At 42.8% G+C, this 22,558-nt stretch overlaps 1 protein-coding gene across 1 annotated transcript in view; it reads right to left on the bottom strand.

The window, feature by feature from the left end:
• Positions 1-7,660: 7,660 nt before the first annotated feature.
• Positions 7,661-22,558, bottom strand: part of dtx1 (deltex 1, E3 ubiquitin ligase) — a 67,497-nt gene continuing 52,599 nt past the window's right edge. The window contains exons 4-10 of the mRNA XM_056290547.1: positions 22,183-22,244; positions 21,319-21,480; positions 16,036-16,097; positions 13,591-13,749; positions 13,081-13,242; positions 9,061-9,150; positions 7,661-7,974 (exon numbers count right to left, since the gene is read on the bottom strand). Coding sequence (XP_056146522.1) covers positions 7,750-7,974; positions 9,061-9,150; positions 13,081-13,242; positions 13,591-13,749; positions 16,036-16,097; positions 21,319-21,480; positions 22,183-22,244 — 922 coding nt within the window. The 3' untranslated portion in view covers positions 7,661-7,749. The remainder of the gene's footprint in view (positions 7,975-9,060; positions 9,151-13,080; positions 13,243-13,590; positions 13,750-16,035; positions 16,098-21,318; positions 21,481-22,182; positions 22,245-22,558) is intronic.

The raw sequence follows: 22,558 nt of genomic DNA, 5'->3' as shown, positions 1-22,558 counted from the left end.
GGACTTGAGCGATAATGGACCGAATGATTTCTGAAGCATCATCTGATTTGATCGATGTTGTTACATAGGCAACAAGCAATGTGTCACATGTCGTGCATCTACTTGTTGTAAAATGAGAAAAAAAGAAAAAAAAAGCTTTTATATTTGAGATACCAATCTTGGTCACAATTTTTTTATGCAAGCCGCTTATTGTAGTGTAATCTATAGCACTTGAGTATAAACTGTTTTGATATTGCTTTTATTGACGTTTTGTATTTCTACAGCAGTTTCGGGAAATTAAATCGACAGGGCAGCTACAATTTAGCAATGATTTTCTCGGTCATGCAGCTGTCATTAATAGCCTGAGTGATAACAGTACAATTTTTACAGCACCAGGGGACATATCCTGATAATTGTGCTTGTAAAGGAAGTTATGTTTTCTATAAGAATACTTGTTTAATTATTGCCATGGGCACTTAATATAAAGATTTGTGATGCTTTTGTTAGGTGCTGTTGGTGGGTCAAGTTGAAGTTTTGGTTTTGATACCTAATCTCATTCTTGTAGTTGAAAATCTGTTGTTCCAGCCATTCCCAAAGAAATTTGGGTAATATTTACCTGCTACAAATATAATACCCCCTCCCACTAATTACTATGAAATGATAGAGACCAAATACTTAATAGATGATCCTGTTTGCCCAGTTTACATTTCTGTTCATGTTAAGATTTTGGTGCCACGTGTGTGTGTCTGTGTGGGGAGGGGGGGCAAGCTTCAGATGCCAAACTATAAAAATTTAAACGTCAAAATCTGGAGTTTCGGGGCAGTCTATCGCCATAGCAAAGTTAGGACTTCTTTTGCATATCCCTGAGACATGCATGTCGTAAATGAGCAAGTTTTATAAGTTAGCCGTTTGCAGCGCCCTATTTCAGTTAACTGCAACTGTAGTTAAGATTCCCAGTCATTCAGATGAGCTCTCCAACCTGCCTGCACCGTTCAGCTAGTGTTTATAGACTTTATTCAGGTACAGATGCGGTAGTATCTTCAATTACTTGTGAGGAATAAACATCCCCATTCCCTAGGATCTACTATTAAAGTAGAGGCCAGACATGACAATCGGTGTATTTATATTGTTATTCCTACACTGCATTTGGTATTTTCTGTACACTACAATTTTTCTTGGTTGATTTGCCATCTTCTTAAAACATATCAGGCTGTATCCACTTCACAAGTCATTCAAAACTAGATTGGACATTGTTGTTCTGTATTCACATGATTGTTATTGGGGGAAAAATGTCTGTATTTTATTTTGCTGTATTTTATACAAAGCGATGGTTTGCTCAGCATGGCTCATTACTGTGAACAAACTGGAGCTGTATAAAGCTGTGATTTCTTGTTTTAAATCAAAACTTTGGTGTGATTGTTTTTACACTTAATAACAAAACAAAATGTGCAATTAAGACACATTGTTAAACGAGGTTTAAAGATAACAGTATTACTGTCACATCTGCAAACTCATCCTTTTTTTCTCCATGCAAGCTTCAAAGCGGGAGTAACAGTTCACCGTGACCCGTGACATTAATTGGAAATTAATTGAACTGTCAATTGTTCCACTGATCCCATAACAGCCCTGTGCTGTCAGGTTTGCCATGAAGTTCACCTCTGTGGATGCATCACATAAAATCTATGATGCCAGACATGACAATCCAACAGGACTTGGCCCTTACAAATCGTGTTAAATAAAGCAGAGGACATGATCTGCATCCCTTGTATTCATATTAGAAGAATAATCACAAAAATGATCAAAACATATTTACAGCTTTTCCCCCTCTCTTGCTTTATCAAAATGCAAATGAGAGACACGTGTCATGATGCAAGAAGGGTCTTAGTAAGGTGTTGGAGCCTCCAGAATATCTTCAATCCTTCTTGTCATAGATTCTACAAGTCCCTACTGGAGGGATGAACTCCATTCTTCCAAAGGATATTCCCTCATTTGGTGTTTTGATGGTGGTGGTGGAGAGCGCTGTGTAACACGTTGGTCTAGTCCAAAATCTCCCATAGGTGTTCAGTTGGGTTGAGATCTGGTGACTGTGAAGGCCATAGCATATGATTTACATCATTTTCATATTCATCAAACCATTCAGTGACCCCTAGTGCCCTGTGGATGGGGGGATTGTCATCCTGGAAGAGACCCCTCCCATCAGGATAGAGATGTCTCATCATAGGATAAAGGTGATCACTCAGAATAACTTTGTATTGATTTGCAGTGACCCTTTCCTCCAAGGGGACAAGTGGACCCAAACCATGCCAGGAAACTGCTCCCCACAGCATAACAGAGCCCCTGGACCCCCTCACAGTAGGGGGCAATTATTCAGGTTTTTCCTTTCATTTGTCACCCGTCTGTACAAGACGTTCATCCCTGTCTGTGACTGGTCAACGAGCTGTCCCCCTGCAGACTTTGGAGGGGGAGGCAGGTGGCCCCATTGAAGTATTCACCCCTGACGTCTTGACAGGATCCCAGCCACAGCTCTCTAACACAGCACCAATATTCAGCAGCCAGTGACAGAAGAGGATCATAAGGCAAAATTACTGCCAGTGTGAACGGTTTCTGCTGCACTCTTCAGCAAAGCTCATTCCTATCCATATAACAAGGAGCAGAGTAGCAGAGCCGCAGAGGGGGGGGGGGGGGAAGGAAACGCTGGAGCCGAAGGGAAACAGGAAGAACCAAGGAGACAAAAGGTCAAACAATCCACCCCTGTTGAGGGCACATTTATTATTCCACATGAAACACAAACATGCAACAAGGTCATCACAATTCAATAAAGACTGATAGATTAAGAAGCCCTTTATAATTTTATCGTCTCTCTCTATACCTTGCTTTTAGTTTGACTCATTTATCTCGGTTTTTCCCTCGGTGAACCACTTCCCAATAGCGATACGTGGATATTGCCGGAGATAAACGAAAGCTGAATCTCAAAACCGTGATAACAAATTGTCAATGAAAATGGGCACGTAAAATGCAGACGCATTCAGATGCTCTACATGAAAAAGCCAAAAGACCGAGGAGAGCTGCAAAACGCTATCTCATCCTAATCTCTGTAAAACTCAGACCCTATATGAAGAGAGGGATCTTTCGAACTCACTGGAGTATGAAGCATACCACAGTGCTAGTCAAGCCAGAGAACCTGAATCATAGGCCTACGGAAGCAATGGCGTTTTGGCATCCACAAAAGCTACTACGCACTGTCAACAGACTTGCACACATTTGTTTTTGTTTTTTTTTGTTGTTTTTTTTGGTCAACGTGCACCTCTAGGGGACCGTCACTGTGTCTTCAAAGGACATGAACCTAAGAGATGTTTGCACCGGACACACACACTCTGCACACATGCACGCTCGCTCGCACGGAGAAACACATACCAACGTCAGTCCACACAAAAAAAATGTAAGGTATCATAGAAAGACTTTATGCAGAGGACACTAGGAAACTCCTTAAATAGAAGGGCATCAATTTTATCCCACATCCCACCGCTAATCAAAAATATGCTGTGGAAAATACTATGGAATGTATCTTAATAAGTATATGTTGAAAGTTCAGTTGAAGACAATCTTTTTTTTTTAAACTGACATCAAAAATATATGTCTTCCAATGCAGAGCCTTCCAACCACCTCGGATCACGCCCCCTTTATTTATAAACCTGGAGATAGACACCCCACGAAGAAAACACAACCGATATCATTTCGCTTAAAAGGAAGGGACATTAATTAGCACGAGCTAACGCAGTGATAAGCATCAACCAACAGCTAGCTAACAGTTAACTAATCCTATTAACATTAGTTAACGCAGTATCAAGCATTAATAAGCGTCAAGTAACCGTTAACCAATTTCTCTCGTTAACATTTATTAAGGGTTTACAGGTTCATTAAGGTGCTAACTAATATTAGTAAACGATGAACACCGTCAGTAAATGATTATTAGATAACCGTTCGTTGATGCTTCTTACCGGTTAATTGATGTTCCCATATTGTAAAGTGTAACCAATTATATATTAATTCTGACGTACAATAAATTGCATAAACACAGTCCTTTCTTCTCAAACCCAGGCAAAGAACAAATAAGTTCGTCAACATCGTTCTTTCTCCACCACGTTCCTCTGTTCAACCTGAAAAGTCTAAAGGGCGTGCACCACACAAGTTCTCCATTCATACTACTGGACCCAAACACAGAGAAAAAGCAAAGCTGATGAAGAATACACTTGCATTTGTACAGCTCTACTGAACAAAACTACTTCAAATGACAATTCCCTGATAGATTGGGCGCATTCTGTTCTGCTATCCCGTAGAAATGGTGTCAAAAAGCTGTGAAGGAGAAAACTTGGTATGGAACAGGCAAAATACACAACTACCGTATTTCCCGGACTACGACTCGCTTCGGTGTATTAGTCGCATTTGAATGGGTTGGTACAGTATTTTCAATTGAGTCACAAGATTAAACAGTGCCATCTAGTGGCCTTAGTTGAAATCAGCGTATTCGTCCGACAAAAAATTGCGTTGTATAAGTCGCAGGACCGGGCGGCACGGTGGCCCGTGGTTAGCGCGGTCGCCTCACAGCAAGAAGCTCCTGGGTTCGAGCCCCGGGGTAATGCAACATTAGGGGTCGTCCCGGGTCTTCCTCTGTGTGGAGTTTGCATGTTCACCCCGTGTCTGCGTGGGTTTCCTCCGGGGGGCTCCGGTTTCCTCCCACAGTCCAAAGACATGTAGGTCAGGTGAATCGGCCATACTAAATTGTCCCTAGGTGTGAATGTGTGTATGTGGGTGGGGAGTGTATGTGTGTGGGCGGGCCGTGTGATGGCCTGGCGGCCTGTCCAGGGTGTCTCCCCACCTGCCGCCCAATGACTGCTGAGATAGGCTCCAGCATCCCCGTGACCCTGAGAGCAGGATTGGATAATGGAGTGGAATGGAAGTCGCAGGACCAGCCAGACGAGCAAAAAAAAAAAACGTCCGGGAAATACGGTATGGCCAGACCTGGACCAAATAGGAGTTATGAATAATTTTCACTGAATTATTTTATCCTACCCAGCTGACTGACGGGTAGGGTTCGAGGCCTAGGGCAACACAAGAAGTGGCAGACCTTTTAGAAAATCACATGCTAGCTCTGTGAAGTGATCTAGTTCAGCGGAGTCGTCCCCGGTCGAGACCCCCCCCCCTATCCACGCTGCCCCCATAAGGTAAACCCCCACCATCCAGTTCTCCAAGGCGGGTTAAAATAAACAGAGAATTATTTGCAAATTCTCTTGGACCCAGGTCTGCTGTTCACTCTCAAGATGGGTAAAGAATGCTGACTGTATCCATTCCTCGATGTGAAGAAGTTAAAAAAAATAAAAAAAATGGCCCATCCGGGGGACGGCCATCGTCATGCTGCTAAAGCTCCCCCACCAATAATAAAGACACATTTACTGTATTTATTGGAATCCCTCAGAGGATCGACTACACAGGTTCTACATTAAGGTAATGACAGCAGCATACGCTAAGACTACTGGTAATATAAGACGTCCATAACATGTCATACATATTTCAACAGTCCCTGACGCACTGACAATTTCATCATTGCCAGTTTTTTTTATGTATTCATGTCAATATGTGCCTGGATATAGATATGTGGGCAAGTCAATGTCTTCACTTTTTCTATATAGAAGAGTATAAAAATAAATTAAACTTACACCATAGACTCAAATTGAGCTTGAATTAAAAGGTATAGCACATCTTCAAATGTATATTATATGTATATTTTTCTCAAAGCATTACACGCCCGTTTATAAACATCAACTTAAAAAAAAATATTGTTGCCAGTACAATTCAGAACATTTTCCTAAAAATGAAAGGACTGACTAAAGGAAATTTGTTGCCTCAAAGTGCCATGGAAGACTATGATTCACTCCCAAATATTCAGCACATTAAAGCCACAAGTGGGCGTCCACCCCATCAACGCTAACATTTCTGCTCATTAAAATTGATCATACACATTTATGAAGAATTATGCAACACCTGGTTGACTTTTATCTTAGGGGAAAGATTTTCAGTGAGGGCCTTCAAAGTTGTTTTTTTTAGCTGGCAGGCATAGAGTCTGGCGGGGAAGGAAAGAGTAGAGAAAGTGGTAATTCCCAGTTAAACACCAACTTCCAACTCCAATCTAGAACGACATTCAGATTGCCCCTTGAAGACGTCGTTTCTACCGCTGAGGAGGAGGTGGTGGAGTAGGTGAAAGAAGAGGAGGAGGAGGAGAGGAAGTGGGCCCATACATCAGACTTAGATCTAACAAGCCTCGGTGAGATCAGAGAAGGAAAGGTCCACTGCTGCACAAACAAACAGCAGGGACCACTCCACAGCCCAATGCCAAAACACGCCCACAGGAGGCTTGTAGATCACAGGCCAGTGTGACAGCAGCTTTGCCAAAGATGGATCCTCAAGGGGAATTGGTTGGTCTCGGAGAGGCCTATTCCTCTCCACCAAACATGTTCAGCTTTTGACTTAGGAGACTTACACCCAGCATAACGCCGCAGAGCATGCATATACATGCTCAACCCCGTGTACGGTGAGTGTGATGGATTGTGCCAACGCCTCAGTTTCCTCCGCTGGGAGAATAATAATGCAGACTTTATCCACAGAGGTCACCGTCATCACCGTGTCAACAAAACAAACGACTCTAACCTTGGAAGGTAGCGGACCCTATTGCACTAACTCAGCCTTTCAAGTTGGACCAGTTCTGCACAAGCATCGAAGTGATTGGTAAGATGCTTGTTTAACCTATGCCATGTCTTCTTTCAAAGACAGTTTACTATGTTATCACTAAAATATGCATTTACCGTGACACACTGGTATTTCTTTGCCTTCAGCTCGCCTTGTACATGCACTTACACAATATACCCTGACTTTACAGAGTGACCTACCAGATCCATCAGAACCAGACAATACCGCCATGGTGGGTCGGAGATCCCCACTGCCACCTTAAAGCCGCTTCTGTCCATTCAAACCTGCTGACTAATAGTCATTGAAATCTGAGGAAATATCTTTCAAAAACTCAAGACCAAGTCTCGAGCCTCAACAAAACAGTTATTACCTCATTATGACATTTAGAAAAAAGGGTAAAGCGACAAACTTTTAATTTTAGTTAATTTTTGTACAAAATCCAGCTATAACTGTGACCGTCAACACATTGCCCTATGTTTGAATAGATACGTATGTCACTGAAAATCTAGTTCTCTTTGCAGAAGTCGCAGATATGTGGTCAACATTCATTATGCAGCGTTAGTCTGGGCCATGCAAGTGGGAGAAGAGCATTTACAGATATACCTCTTTATGCCTCGGACCCCCCTCGTTGCTTTGCCTCAAGTGCAGAGGAAATGTTTTGGTATGTCATCTAAAAGGGATTTGCAGACCATTTACCTGCAGCTAATAACAGGGAACCCATAACTCACCAAGCCTTTACGGTCCCTTATCCTATTAGAGAATTTGGCAAGAACACACATGCTCCAAGGCATGGATCAATGGACAGCAGAGAGGGAGATCTTGAGTTGTGGGTGATGTAAAGTAAGTAACAGTAACAGTGTTACTGAATCAAAACACTGATTAATTTGCTTTATTTCGTTTGCCTAATTTCCATCGCTCCACTGCCCACAAATCTGCAGGAGCTGTTGGGTGTGGTCGGCTGCATGGCGGTCGGCCCTCTGGGAGACGGGGGTACCGGGTGTTGGTTCTCTACCTCGACTCAGCCGACTCCTAGTCCTTCAGGTTATCTTCACCGACCCCTTGGGCTGACAGCTCAGTCAGGACGTTGTCCAGATAGTTGGGGTCGGGGTAGCCGTGACCTGTCAGGTTGGAGCCGAATTCCGTCTTGTGGTGGATCTCGTTCCACACCACCGTGTCCGACTCGCCCGTGGTGCTGGACGTGCCGATGGTGAAGATGAGGCGGCGGTCCCAGGCCATGATCAGAAGCTTGAGGACCTGGAAATACCGAAAGAAAATGGATGAAGGGTTGTCGCCAACTTTCGACAGCAGGCGAGACAGAACATTCTGTTATGGTGGTCCTCAACAACAAAACTTAAAGGCAATGACAATTTAGACAGTGCTTGAAAATGTTACACAAGCGGCACCCGGGTAGCGTAGCGGTCTATTCCGTTGCCTACCAACACGGGAATCGCTGGTTCGAATCCTCGTGTTACCCCCGGCTTGGTCGGACGTCTCTAAAGACACAATTGGCTTTGTCTGCGGGTGGCAAGCCGGATGTGTGTATGTGTCCTGGTCGCTGCACTAGCGCCTCCTCTGGTTAGTCGGGGACCCCCCCCCCAAAAAAAATAAGAAAATGTTGCACAAAAAGCTTTGTGTGATCCTAGGGAGGTTTAGCAGACACAAATAGCTGCTGAACAATTTATTCTACCGATGATAAACGAGTTGAATTATAAATCCATGAACAGTGGTCGATTTGTAAAAGATTTCTAAGGGGGATAGCGGGGTCTGGTGGATAGTGTGCCGAATGTGGTGAGGCTTAGAAAATAAAAATCATTTTTAAAAGGTAGCCACACACTTACATCATCTTAACCATAATGGATTTTCTTACCCTGAGTGTAAGAACATGTGTCTTGTGTGCAAATCTCGAATATGGATACGATTTACTTATGTATGCTAAAGTTCCTTGATTAAGATATATCACAGAGCGGGATAGGGCATAGATAGGAGGGATGGCAGTTTTACAAAGTGTTGGTTTTTGTCAATTTGTTATACTGACATCCCCATACACCCACCCTCAACACGATGAAATAATAACAAAATAAATACAATTCAGTTTGACCTTTCAGCAAAAGATAAATACATTTTTGCATTTGAGCAAAGTCTCAAAGCATGACTGGGCCTGGCGGTGTGCTTCAGAATCCAACAGTGTGACATATGGATGAAGTACTAGCATAAATATGCCATTTATTATGCACACAATGGACATTGTGATTCAAACCACAAACAATCTACATTTCATTACACTATGTTTGAGTATTTTCATTTCACACCGTCACTTGTTGGATCAGTGTCACAGCTTACCTTCCTGCCTTTTTCATTGTCGGGGAGGTAGCAGTGCCGAGGGAATCCTCTAGCACTGAACTTCTTCCCTGGGTTTGGGTGTTCATTGGTCTGGAGAAAATGCCAAGAACAGAAACATTCAAGACTACTTGTCCCTTTTCAATTAGAACTTAATTGTAGAGAAAATGTCAACAGCACCCACAAGACTAGCTTGCACCAATAACATTGCTTGCATGCTTGCACTGGCCCTTGCATTAAATCATGTCACTTCAGGGATGTGCCACTTATTACAGTATTTAAAGACCTTGCCTTTAAAGCTAGAATTAAAAATATTCTCCACCTTAACCTCAATCTCTTCATATTTTATACTATACTATACTATACAGTACATATTGTATATACACTATAACAGTGCATAAGAAACTCCACAATATTACCACTAAAGTGCACAGTACTTATCTTCATCATATAATACTGGAACAGTAAACTCTACACATCTCCTCTATAATTGCAGTCATACTGGATGACAAGTCTCTTTAATGTAGCAAGCAAAAACAAAAAAAAACGCTAAATTCATATGCAGTAGAGTGATATATACTTTCCAACATCCAATTCCTAGCACAATGTTCATAATTTATACAGTTTGTGAGGACCTGTAGCACGTACACTACACCGGTATGCATTGTGAAACTCAGTGCTTTGTCACTGAACCAGTGCAATAACATCACAATGTTAAACGTATGTCCATTTATGGAGATTTGGCAACGTGTTGGATCTTTCTTTATCTTGCTACTCTGCTGCACACCTTTAGAGTCTTAGGACTATGGTGTGGAATAATTTCCTTCCCTCAGTCAGAGAGGATGTTTATAGAGTGGTTTCAGTAAATGAGTGAGCATGAGGAAGAGGAAGTGTGTGTGTGTGTGTGTGTGTGTGTGTGTGTGTGTGTGTGTGTGTGTGTGTGTGTGTGTGTGTGTGTGTGTGTGGGTGTGGGTGTGGGTGTGGGTGTGTGTGTGTACTAGGTTCTTCTATCCTAACAGCGACCGAATGTCCCCATTAGGATATAAAAATCTGAAACCACCTACACTGGGGGCATTTTATGGGTCGCCATGAGGAAAAGGGTCTATTTTAGGGTTAGGACTTGGGTTTAGGGTTAAGAGAATTAGGATTAGGTTGAGGTTTGGGTAAGGGTTAAGGTTAGGCATGTAGTTATGATGGATGAGGTTAGGTTTAAGAGTGGCAGAGGGAAAATGGCATAAAACCAGAGAGTCCACTGACCTCAGTGACTATCAGTGTCACCTAGCATCACTCTCCTCCAGCTTAAAAACAGCTAAGATCACTTACTATCAGAACAAGATCTGTGGTGCCACTGATGCTCCAAAAATGTTTTGTGCTTTTAGCTCACTCCTCAATCTGCCTCCTCCTCCAACTTCCACTCTGCTCACTCCAGACATGTTCACCTCATACTTTACTGATAAGGTTTCTACCATCAGTAACCAGTTCTCTGAGCCTGACCAACTCTGTCTACTGCTGCCAGCTAACAGTGCCTCACTCATTTCATTCTCCCCCTCTGACCGAGGAGGAAGTCTCCAAGCTTCTGCTGGATTCTCGTCCCACTACCTGTCCACTGGACCCAATATCATCCAACCTTCAACATACCATTTCCTCTGCACTTAATCCCACAGTCACACACATCGTCAACTCCTCGCTTACAATGGGTGTGTTCCCCACTGCATTTAAGCAAACTCGGGTCACCCCACTGCTCAAAAAACCTACACTCAACCCAGCCCAGGTTGAAAACTACAGAGTGGTTTCACATCTACCCTTTTACTTGAGCGCACGGTCTTTAATCAAGTCTCTGAATTCCTTTCTGAAAAAAATCTATGTGATCCAAATCAGTCTGGCTTTCAGCAGGGTCACTCTACCGAGACTGCACTCCTGTCACTAATGGAATCGCTGTGTTTGGCTAGAGCTGCTAGTCAGTCCTCAGCTTTATTGCTGCTAGATCTGTCAGTTGCCTTTGACACGGTTAACCACCAAATCATCCTTTCCACACTCACTGAGCTTGGTATCTCAGGATCTGCCCTCCACTGGTTCATGTCTTACCTACCTCTCAGGGAGATCTTTTAGAGTATCTTTGAGAGGGGAGAAGTCTCCAAACTACATGGCTTAGCCACAGGGATGCCTCAAGGGTCAGTGCTCGGTCCCCTTCTCTTCTCAATATACACCACCTCACTTGGTGCAATAATCCACTCCCATGGTTTCTCATACCATTGTTATGCTGATGATACCCAGCTCTTCCTATCATTCCTGCCAGAGGACCTCACAGTCTCGGCACGGATATCGCCATGCCTTGCTGATATCACTGCATGGATGAAAGAACACCATATTCAGCTTAACCTATCTAAGACTGAGCTCCTTGTCATCCCAGCCAGTCCATCCTTACAACACCTGGGTTTCATGATGACCAACTAACCTTTAAGGTTCATGTGGCCTCGATTGCTCAGTCGTGCCAATTTGCCCTGTACAACGACAGGAAAATTAGACCCTACCTGTCTGAGCATGCAGCACAACTCCTGGTACAGACTCTTGTAATATCATGCACTGACTACTGCAACTTCTTACTGGCAGGTCTCCCTGCATGCACTTTCAAATCTCTACAAATGATCCAGAATGCGTCTGGTCTTCAACCAACCCAAAACAGCACATGTCACCCCGCTGTTCATATCCCTCCGCTGGCTCCCAGTAGCTGACCGCATCAAATTCAAAACCTCAATACTCGCTTACAAAACAGCAACTAAAACGGCTCCCACTTACCTGAACTTCCTCATTCAGGTCTACACTCAGTCCTGCTCACTACACTCTGCCAATGGAAGGTACCTAGCACTTCCGCCACAACGGGGCCCTAACTCACTAGCCAGACTCTTCTCTTCTGTAGTTCTGCGGTGGTGGAACAAGTTACCAAACTCCATTCGATCCGCTGAGTCCTTCTCTATCTTTATGATGAAGCTAAAGACCCAGCTCTTTCACGAAAACCTCCACACCTGATGGTATTAATAGAAATACAAAAAAATCACTTCTATGCACTGCCTTTGTGCACTGCCTGTTGACACCTATGTCCTATCGGACTTGAACCTCTTTTTTTTTGGCAGTTACTTGCATTGTTGTCCCCTGACTAGATCCTTGCTTGTGTTGTATTAATGCTCAGATGTACATCGCTTTGGATAAAAGCATCTGCTAAATGAAATTGTAACATTGTTTAAGGGCTAGGGAATGAATGAATGTAGTCAATGAGGGGTCCCCACAATTAAGGTGACATGGTGTGTGTGTGTGTGTGAGAGAGAGAGAGAGAGAGAGAGAGAGAGAGAGAGAGAGAGAGAGAGAGAGAGAGAGAGAGAGAGAGAGAGAGAGAGAGAGAGAGAGAGAGAGAGAGAGAGAGAGAGAGAGAGATAGCGAGCGAGAGAAAGCGAGAGATCAGTGAGTCCGCTGATAGGTCCCATGGCGTGCTGTGCTGAGCTGCAGAATTGAGTGGTCAGACAGTCCCAGCAGGCTCCCTCCCCTGGGACACAAAGCCCACTCCTCTGGTGTGAAAGGCCAGTTTATTGTATTCTGTATGAAATCTCAGCTTCATAGCCAAAGTGAGATGTGCAGCTCAATTCTCCACTCTCCTCCCCTCCGCAACTTCATGCCTCCTGACTGAGGGCGTATGATGCAAGGTATGATGTTCTTTGTCAGGGAGTGAAATCACCTTTCGAGTATTAATGTTAACTTGTTCAGCCCTCTGTAGTGTCATTATGTTACCATGGTAACAAAACACCGATTAGTAGTCAAATTTAGTGTTCATCTCTAATTGGTTGCCCCAGTAGTTTTGTAATGTCATCTGATATGTTGATATTGTCGCCGTTACTGCAGTGCTTGTATAACTGTTTGCAAATCTATAGTGAAAATGATGATCGAGTATGATAAAAGGGCATTGATTAAGAAAGGAGTGACAGTAGGTTGGTCAAATGAAGACACTTGTATTTTGGAGCATTAAATCCCGACCTGGATGCCAGCAGGAATGTCGTAAACAATGCGGATGGTCTTGGAGTCTGTGTATCCAGGAAGGCAATGAGGGATGACATGGTACTCCATTTTCCCAGGGGGCTGAGTGCCTGTTTTTTCCCCATAAATAGCCTTGCATGTCGGGCACTGAAGACTGCCATCCTGGATTTAAATGCATAAAAAATAATCCAGGTAAAAGTACATCTAAGTTTGTATAGTATGACATCAATAACATTCAAAATTGCATAATAAAAATGATTAAGTCTTTGGCTGGCAGGACTTACTGGTACATTACTATGGTTTGTGAGATATAAAAAGAAAAATCTCCATCTTCACAGAACAATATATAGGTCTGATAACGAGTCAGTGCAATGTAATCCAATCAAACAGTAAGTGCATTTCTCTCGAGGAAATTCAATCCATTGCAATCTAATCCAATTCAAGTCACACAAGGGTATGATTTCATCCTAGAATGACACCATAATGTCTGTCTCACAAGATTTTACTCACCTTATTGCCATTGTTGTACATGGCCACCAAGCACAGCAGATGGTACATGTGCCCACACTTGCCAAGCTTGCCTACCAACTCTGGCTTAATGCCTTTGTGCTGCAGCACACCTTCATAGCCTGATGACATCACCAGCCTCTCCATGCAGATGGTACAGTCCTGGAGGAGTGTACAAAACACATTAAGATGCCATTCTGCATTACTGAGCATTTCAGGTGCTACAATGCTTTGTAAGGGTTTGAATATAATCCAGACTCTCACTCACTCACACACTCACACACTCTCTCTCTCTCTCTCTCTCACTCTCTCTCTCTCTCTTAAATTCAAATTCCTTTATTGGCATGAACATTACAAGATACAGTATTGCCAAAGCGTTGTACAAATAACAAATGTTAACAAATATACACACAGAAAGTAGACAATAATATATACACATACTACATAAATAAAAAGAAGGTAACTTAAAACTGAGGGCTGATGTAGATCAGCAGGTCATTCTGATTCCCTCATGTGGTGGCACACAGAGATAAACTGTCCTGCGAGAATGCAACTGTCTTTCATTTCCCCCAGTATAATTTTTAGTTTGTCATTATCTGATTTAATAAATTGTGGGTGTTTATTGCTGAATTTTGGGAAAATCTGTTCCCTGATAAGTTTAAATGTTGGGCACTGTGTGAGGAAGTGCTGCTCTGTCTCTACAGCAGTTCCTCCACACTGTTGGCACAGTCACTCCTCTTTTGGCAGCCATGTTTTCTTATATCTGCCTGTTTCAATGGCCAGGCTATGAGCACTCAGTCTGTACCTTGTTAACATGTTTCTGTGTTTAACATCAGTCACTTTGGTCAGGTAGGTTGCCACAGTGTACTGTCTTTTTATGGCCAGATAGCATTGCATTATGCTTTGTGTGTGTGATTTTGTGTTCCAATAGGTGAGATACTTTTGTTTCTGTTGTGTTATAATTTGGTTGACTCTGATAGTCCTGGTGTCAGACTGGTCCTGAGGCAGAATACTGCTTGGACTGGAACAGAGTGTCGAGACCAGCTGAGTGAGGTGACAGCTGAATGACAAAGCCCTGCAGAGCCAAGAGTCTTTGCTCATCTCTTGGCTCTGTGGGGCTTTGTGGTGGTAGGAGTGGAGTCACTTTCTTTTAGATGAAGCCAACATTTAATTGATCATTTTTGGATTTTCAATAATAATGGAAATTGGCCCAATTCAGCTCTGCAGGCATTATTAGTTGTTGTCCTGTGCACCTGCAGGATGCTTTTACAAAATTCAGTGTGTGCATTTTCAATTGGATGTTTTTCCCATTGTTCAAAGTTTAGGTTTGTTTAAGGGCCCCACATTTCACTTCAATAGAGCAGAATGGGTTTGATAATTGATTGAAGTAATTTGAGCCAAGTTAAAATTGGAATCTGAATGTGAATTTGTATTTTGATTGCATAAAATGCCTTGCATGCTTTCTCTCTCAGTTCCTTGACTGCTGGGTGAAATTTCCTGTAGAACTTATTTTCAAGCCTAAATAATTATATTCCAAAGTTTTCTATTATGTGTTCCAGTTGTAAAATGATAATTGTTTCTCTGACATCTGGCTCTTGAAATATCATTGTTTGGATTTTTTGATATTAACTGCCAGGGCCCAGGTCTGACAGTAACATTGAAGTATGTTCAAACTCTGTTGAAGTTCATCTTTCGTTGGAGTTAACAATATTAAATTGTTTGCGTACAGCAGGAATTTGATCTCCGAGTTTTGAAGTGTAAGACCAGTTGCTGTGGACTGTTCCAACATGGTGGCCAATTCATTAATATAAATGTTGAACAGGGCAGGTGATAAACAACAGCCTTATCTCCCCCCACGTCTTTAGAAATAAATGATGTTCTCTTGTGTCCAGTCTTGATGCTGCACATGTTGTTTGTATACATGGATTTTATTAAGTTATATGTTTTACCCCCTTCACCACTTTCAAGTAGTTTGTAAAATAAAACATTGTGCCTTATTGAATCAAATGCTTTTCTGAAGTCAATTAAACATGCAAATATTTTGTTCTTATTTTGATAAACATATTTGTCAAACAGGGTGTGTAGGGTTTAAATATGGTCTGATGTGCGGTGATTTGATAATGAATCCAATTTGACTTTTGCTCAGGACATTGCGTTTCGTAAGGAAGTATATGAGCCGAGAATTTATAATGTTGCAGAAAACTTCCCCAGATTACTGTTCACACAAATGCCTCTGTAATTATCAGGGTTTGATTTACCTCCGTTTTTAAAAATCGGCGTAATGAGACCACGATTCCAGATGTCTGGGAAATAACCTACATTCAAGATCTCTCTCTCTCGCTCTTTCTCTCGGTATGATTGTGACTGGGTGAATGGATAGGACACAACAGGTGTGTGTGTGTGTGTGTGTGTGTGTGTGTGTGTGTGTGTGTGTTTGTCTTTTCTTACCTCGTCTGGGACCACTTTAATCTTCTCTGTGTATCTCCGCACCACGTCCTCTGGGTTTTTTCCTTGTGATAAAACAACATTACATCTATCAATGCAACATTGGATGGATGAGATGATCACTAAAGACAGATTAAAGTGTCTCTTACACATATCCACGCATACATAGTATATAAACACACATACGCATGCTCAGATATACTCAAACACTCTTGGAAGAAAGTAGGCAATATAATGTGGGTGTCCTGTGCTGGAATAGATAAATCGCAACATGAAGCACTAGATGATCTCTGTTTGTAATAGTGACTGTATATCTGTAGATGAGGAATGGCCATCATAACGGGTTAATCAAATCACTCCTCAGAGTAAACAAGGTTTGATGTCCACTATACGTGATTGGGATGAGTTCCAAGTACATATAGCGCACATGTGGCTGGAAGTGTGAGTGTTTGTGGGTACGGTATGGGAGTGTTTGATGTTGAAGAGGAGGTCACCTTCAAACCGTCACAAAACAATGAGCCATCACCACACATAGATAATCCCCTGTGTGCAGCCAGGGTAGCATGGCTGAGAACACACCCACAGTTTACAGCCTTAATACGCTTACAGGCAACCTCTTTTCCCCCGACGTTTTGTGTTTGTGCATTTGAGGAATGGCTGGAGAACAGAGGAGGGAAGTGTGGGAGGGAGGGAGATAGAGATACGGCGAGAAAGAGCGTGCGAAAGAGGGAGAGAGAGCGAGAGAGGGAGGGAGAGAGAGAGCGATAGAGCGAGAGGGAGGGAGAGCGAGAGAGAGAGCCGAGGAGCGAGAGAGAGAAAAGGACTAAGTGAAATGAAGGGGAGAGAAGAACCAAGGAAGACAGTGTAGCCTGAGGAAAGATAGAATAATAGAAAGGGGTAAGGGGAAAGAGGAGGTGGCGAAAAGGAGAGAGTGAGGAGACTCATTTATGCATTTTCCTGTCGCGCTTTGATGGCTTCATTAGCCGGATCAAGAGCCAGTCTGGCCTATTTTTTCCTTCTGAGCAGCAACCAGAGCATGATAAACCTAAATCTCACCCTTCTGTCTGTAGAACCCCATTCCTGTCATAGACCTATGTCATATTCTTCTCTCTCTCTCTCTCTCTCTCTCTCTCTCTCTCTCTCTCTCTCTCTCTCTCTCTCTCTCTCTCTCTCTCTCTCTCTCTCTCTCTCTCTCTCTCTCTCTCTCTCTCTCTCTCTCTCTCTGAGCGGAAGTGCGAGTGTGTGTACGGAGTAGCAGCGTGTTGCTTCGGTGTGAGCGAGTTTCTAAAACTTTGACTTTTTTTGTCCTTTTGCACGTGCTTTCTGTGGGTTTGTTGTTGTTTGTTTTTAGTTAGTTTTTTTCGGTGGTCGGTTTAAGTGGAGTTGTTTTATTTTCGCTAGCGGTGCTACCGGCCTAGCGGGGCAATATGGCCGCTGTGGGAGGTGGAGGGACGGCGTTTGGGAAGTTGACACGTCGGCATGCAATTAAAGTGGCTCCGGTGGTCAGATATTCGGTGGAGGAGGGCTGCCTCGCGGTGGGTGATATGGGAAGCATAAAATCAGCATCCAGAATGTACAGTGCCGTAGTTAAGTTTCTTGATAGTGTAACGTGCATGGATAAGTAGACACGCTGGCCGCTGGCTCGCGGGTCTGAGCCTTTAGTCGAGCGGTTAGCGATGTCTCCTGCGTTTCGGGCGATGCGGGTTCGCTTCCCGGCCGCGGCAGCTCCTGTGGTTGCGTTGTCCCCCGAATTCGCTACATTGGTGTCAGAAGTGGGATGGAGCGACCGTACGGCCATCAGAAATGTATGCGCCCTGAGGCGTGAAGGAGCTAATATGCTCAAACGCGGTGCCGTCATTACTCTCTTGCCAAAGAAAGGGGATTTGCAGGTTATTAGGAACTGGTGACCAGTTTCCCTGCTCTGCACTGATTACAAGATCTTTTCTAGGATGTTAGCAAACAGACTGAGAAAAGTGATGAAGAAGATTATCCATGTTGACCAGACTTACTGTGTGTCCGGTAGGCTGATCACTGATATTACTTTAATTAGGGATGTTTTGGATGTCTCTAATTCAATGGGAGTTGAAACTGGTCTTATTTCCATAGATCAGGAAAAGGCTTTTGACCAGGTTGAACACCAACACTTGTTGCAAACCGTGAAGGCTTTCGGTTTCAGCCCAGGTTATATAGCTAAGATCAAGGTTTTGTACAGTGACATTGAGAGTGTACTTAAAATGAATGGTGGTTTGAGTGCTCCTTTTAAGATTCAAAGGGGAATTAGGCAGGGATGTTCTTTGTCTGGAATATTGTACTCTCTGGGGCCATCGAGGCCCTGTTGCATAAATTGAGGTGTGAGTTGTCTGGAGTCACTTTTGCTGGTTGCAGCGCAACCTTTAAGCTCTCTGCCTATGCAGATGATGTAGCTGTGTTTGTAAAGGACCAAAGAGACGTTGATGTCTTAGTAAAAAATTTTAACAAGTTTGGTCAGATATCATCAGCTAGGGTAAAATGGGGGAAAAGTCAGGCACTAGTGGTAGGAGAGGGACTGAATGGTAAACTCATGTTACCTGGGGGGTTGACATAATAATAATAATAATAAATCAAACTTATATAGCGCTTTTCTTACACTCAAAGTCGCTTTACAATAAACGGGGTGCAACAAGAACAGATAAACAAAACATACAGGGGTGGATGGGAAGGGGAGCTACAAGAGGGAGAACCGGCAGCCACACACGATGCAAGCTGTACTCTCCTACTTAAACACATACAAAAGGACAAGAAAAACAATAAACAACAGCACTGTGGACGTTGATTTTCTGTAGGGGTTTACTCCCATAGCCTATTCCTCTCCCGAGGTATCCACTAGGCAGTAGCACTATTTAAACCATAGCTGGGGGAAATGGAAAAGGGGAGGGATGAAAAGCTGGGAGTGTTTGTGGGGAATGAAACTTTTTCAAATAAGAATTTGGAGAATGTTTTGGAAAAAGTAGAAGCGCATCTTAAGAAGTGGAAATGGATTCTACCAAAACTGTCATATAGGGGTTGCATGTTGGTAATCAACAACCTGATGTCATCAAATCTATGGCATCGGTTAACATGTGTTGATCCTCCAACCAATCTCCTGGCCAAGATTCAGGCTGTGCTGGTGAACTTTTTCTGGGACAACTTGCGCTGGATTCCTCAGCATGTGCTGTACCTTCCTAAAGATGAAGGGGGTCAAGGGCTGATCCATTTGGCCACTAGGGGTGCAGCCTTCCGCCTTCAGTTCATTCAGAGATTGCTCACTGGGCCTAGAGATTTAGTGTGGAGACCAGCAGCCTGTGCAATACTTCAACGTTGCTGTGGACTCGGAATGGACTTGCCTTTTTTTTTTTAATGGATCTTGATAAGTCAAACCTCAACGGATTACCTGGTTTTTATTGTGGGCTCATAAGAGTGTGGAATATGTTTAAGAAGGGGAAAATGGGCTATTCTGACTCTCTGAGCTGGCTTCTAAAAGGCAAAGGTCCTCACGTTGGGTCAGGTGGTGGTGCTGGCTGGGCCCAATCTTGACAATGCTGCTGCACTAGCACCTCACCTGGGAGTGAAATCTGCATGCCTCATTAGTCGGGTGCTATGTAAGTGGAATGGTCAACTCACAGAAGAAGAATGGGAACTTTTGACATCATACTGTAGTGATTTTATTCATCCCAATTTTGAAGATCCATTAAAAATTGTTCCTGATCTGACAAATTGCACGGGGCCCTTTTTAGATTTGGGAAATGTTCTCTATGTGAGTCTGAATGTGTGGCCATGTATAGTATGATGGTAAAAATCCTGAATAAAGAAAAACTGAGTGGTCGGACTGATACAACCCGGAGAGCCCAGCTGGACTAGGGAGAGAATGTGAAGCCAGTCTGGAGGGTTTTATAGAAAACACCATTAATTAAAAAAGCTGGTGATCTTCAGTGGAGGGTCTTGCATGGCATAGTGGTGGTCAATGCTTTTGTTTCTTTGCTAAACCCTAATGTAAATTACAACTGTCCCTATTGTGCCCAGAGAGAAACAGTTTTTCATTGTTTTTTAGAATGTGTGAGGCTTACACCCCTGTTTCTGCTATTAGAAAATTTATTTAGATCATCTGGGGAAAGTTTTTGCAAGCAGAATTTTATTTTTGGTTTCAAATATAGCCTGTTCAACTATAGAGGATGAGCTGGTTTTTGCTGCAGGGCTCAGATAAAAGGGGTCTTACCTGATTTTTATTTTTTTTAATTTATTTATTTTTTATGTTTTGAGTTGTTGTTGAATGATTATTTTGGGGATTGTTAAAAGATGCATGTTGAGTGTTAGTAAATGGGCAAATATTGTTTTTGTTGTTAAAAAGATTTCAAGCCTGTTTTCTGATCATTTTTTTGTTAAATAAAGACTTGTTTTAAAAATTCAAAAATTTTCTCCTTCTCTCGCTCCCTTTCTCTCTCTCTCTCTTTCTCTCTCTCTCTTGCTCTCTCTTCCCCACAAGCTGGCATTTTGGCCATTTTGGCCTCAATCATCAGTCTATGGTGTCTTCTTCCCGTTCAGGTTTGCACTGAGGTTTTGTGTGTGTAGTGGTGAGCTCGGGGAGGAGGGTTGAGTGAGAGGACAGGCGCAGTGCAGGGCTGAAAACTCGACAGCCTCAGTGATCAATTAGGACAACGACCCTCTTGGGAGCCCCGTAGTTTCCACAGTATCCATCGACCTGGACTTATTCAAGCCCAAAGCCATGCAAGCTAACAAACACCAGATCTTTTAGCAAATCAGTCCGGTACAATAGTCCTCTGTTAATTACATTTCTTTCCATGTGACTCTGTCAATCTTAATGCAGTGTAACATCCACAGAACTGTTAGAGTAACACATTTTTTGCCCCATTTAATCAAAATTCAGTGCTAGCAGCCGTTATCCTTTAACACTACCCTCTTGACAAGGACAGAAGGGCACTCCTGAATCATCATGGTTGGCAGATTTGGGCAAAGGTTATTGTGACAGTTTTATAGAAACTCAACTAAACTGAGAATAACAGGGGTATTTAGAAGAGCATTTCTTGCCCTTTGATCATCACTGCAAAAGGTTTAAGCCGATTTGTGTCCTATAATGGTTGTGCTCTGGTGCTTAACAATAGATTGACAGGCCGCCTGGCTGATACCATTCTTTATTATCCAGACAGAGAAATCCAGTGACTCTCAGTGGCTGGTCACTGTCTCTCCTCAATGCATTTATAAGCTTTTATTCTTTTATTCTGTGAAGTGCTATCACAATTTCCTTGATCCTACCTCTCCGCAGGTGCTTCTTCTTGGTTTTGCGTCGAATGCCATTGACCCCTGGCACAGGCTTCATATCACTCTTATTAATGGGAGGCGGGTGCAGTATGGGCTTTGGGGCCCGGGTCAGACACACCGGCAATCCTGCCGCACACATTAAGATACCTGTCATACCTGACACACACGCACGCGCACACACATACACACACACACACCCACACCCACACACACACACACACACACACACACACACACACACCATACACAGAGAGAGAGACAGAGCGAGAGCAAGAGGGGCATGCAAGCACACAAACTCACACAAAGAGAGAGAGCGAGAGAGAGAGAGAATTTGACATTTTAAAACAAGTCTTTATTTAACAAAAAAAACAGACTTGATATCTTTTTAACAATGTAAACAACATTTGTCAAATTGCAAACTCTCAACATGCATCTTTTAGCAATCCCAAAAATAATCATTTGACAAAAACTCAAAACATAAAAAAGAGAGCAAGAGAGCGAGAGACAGACAAAAAGCGAGAGAGGGAAGGAGAGAGAGGCATGTGAGCACACAAACTCACATGCATACGCACATACAGTTACACACAGAGGCATATAAAAACACACACACAGGCATGTAAACACACAGACACACATAGACATAAATAGAGAAAGAGGGAGAGCAGGGTGTGTACACAAATGTATACACACCCACACCCACCCACCCAACACACACACATCCAAACACACATGCACACAGAGTCACACAAAGAAAAAGCAGGAAAATGATACGGAAATAAGGAAAAAGGCTTAAGATAATGATAAGCAACAAACTGCTAAACACTATGTGTACAGGAATGAAAGCAGGTGTTGTCTAACCTGCTAACGCCGGGTGCACCGGTCCAGATCCAGTCAGGTTCTTTACAGGGAGTGCGGGAACCCTATGAGGTGAAGCACAGGAATATTATTCATATCATTTAGCCGTTGAATATGCTACAGTAAGAAGGGATAATACATCAACAAGTCATAAACAAGTCATTAAACAACATCTATTAAAATGAAATTATTATGACATCATAATACTCTCATGACTATTTTAGCAGTGTTGAGCAGATTGCTTAGAAAATCTGTAAAAAAAATTCTAATTAATCTAAATAAAACAAATTAGTTGCTAATGATCCGCCACTGGTTTGTAATTGTACCTCAAATCATTTTAGCTCATTACTGTGAAGAACGTGTGTGCATATCTTTGTGT

Source organism: Lampris incognitus, chromosome 1 (assembly GCF_029633865.1).
Source record: "Lampris incognitus isolate fLamInc1 chromosome 1, fLamInc1.hap2, whole genome shotgun sequence".
NCBI classification, from domain to species: domain Eukaryota; kingdom Metazoa; phylum Chordata; class Actinopteri; order Lampriformes; family Lampridae; genus Lampris; species Lampris incognitus.
The sequence above is the reverse complement of the archived record's forward strand: the minus strand, read 5'-3'. Positions and strand labels throughout refer to the sequence as shown.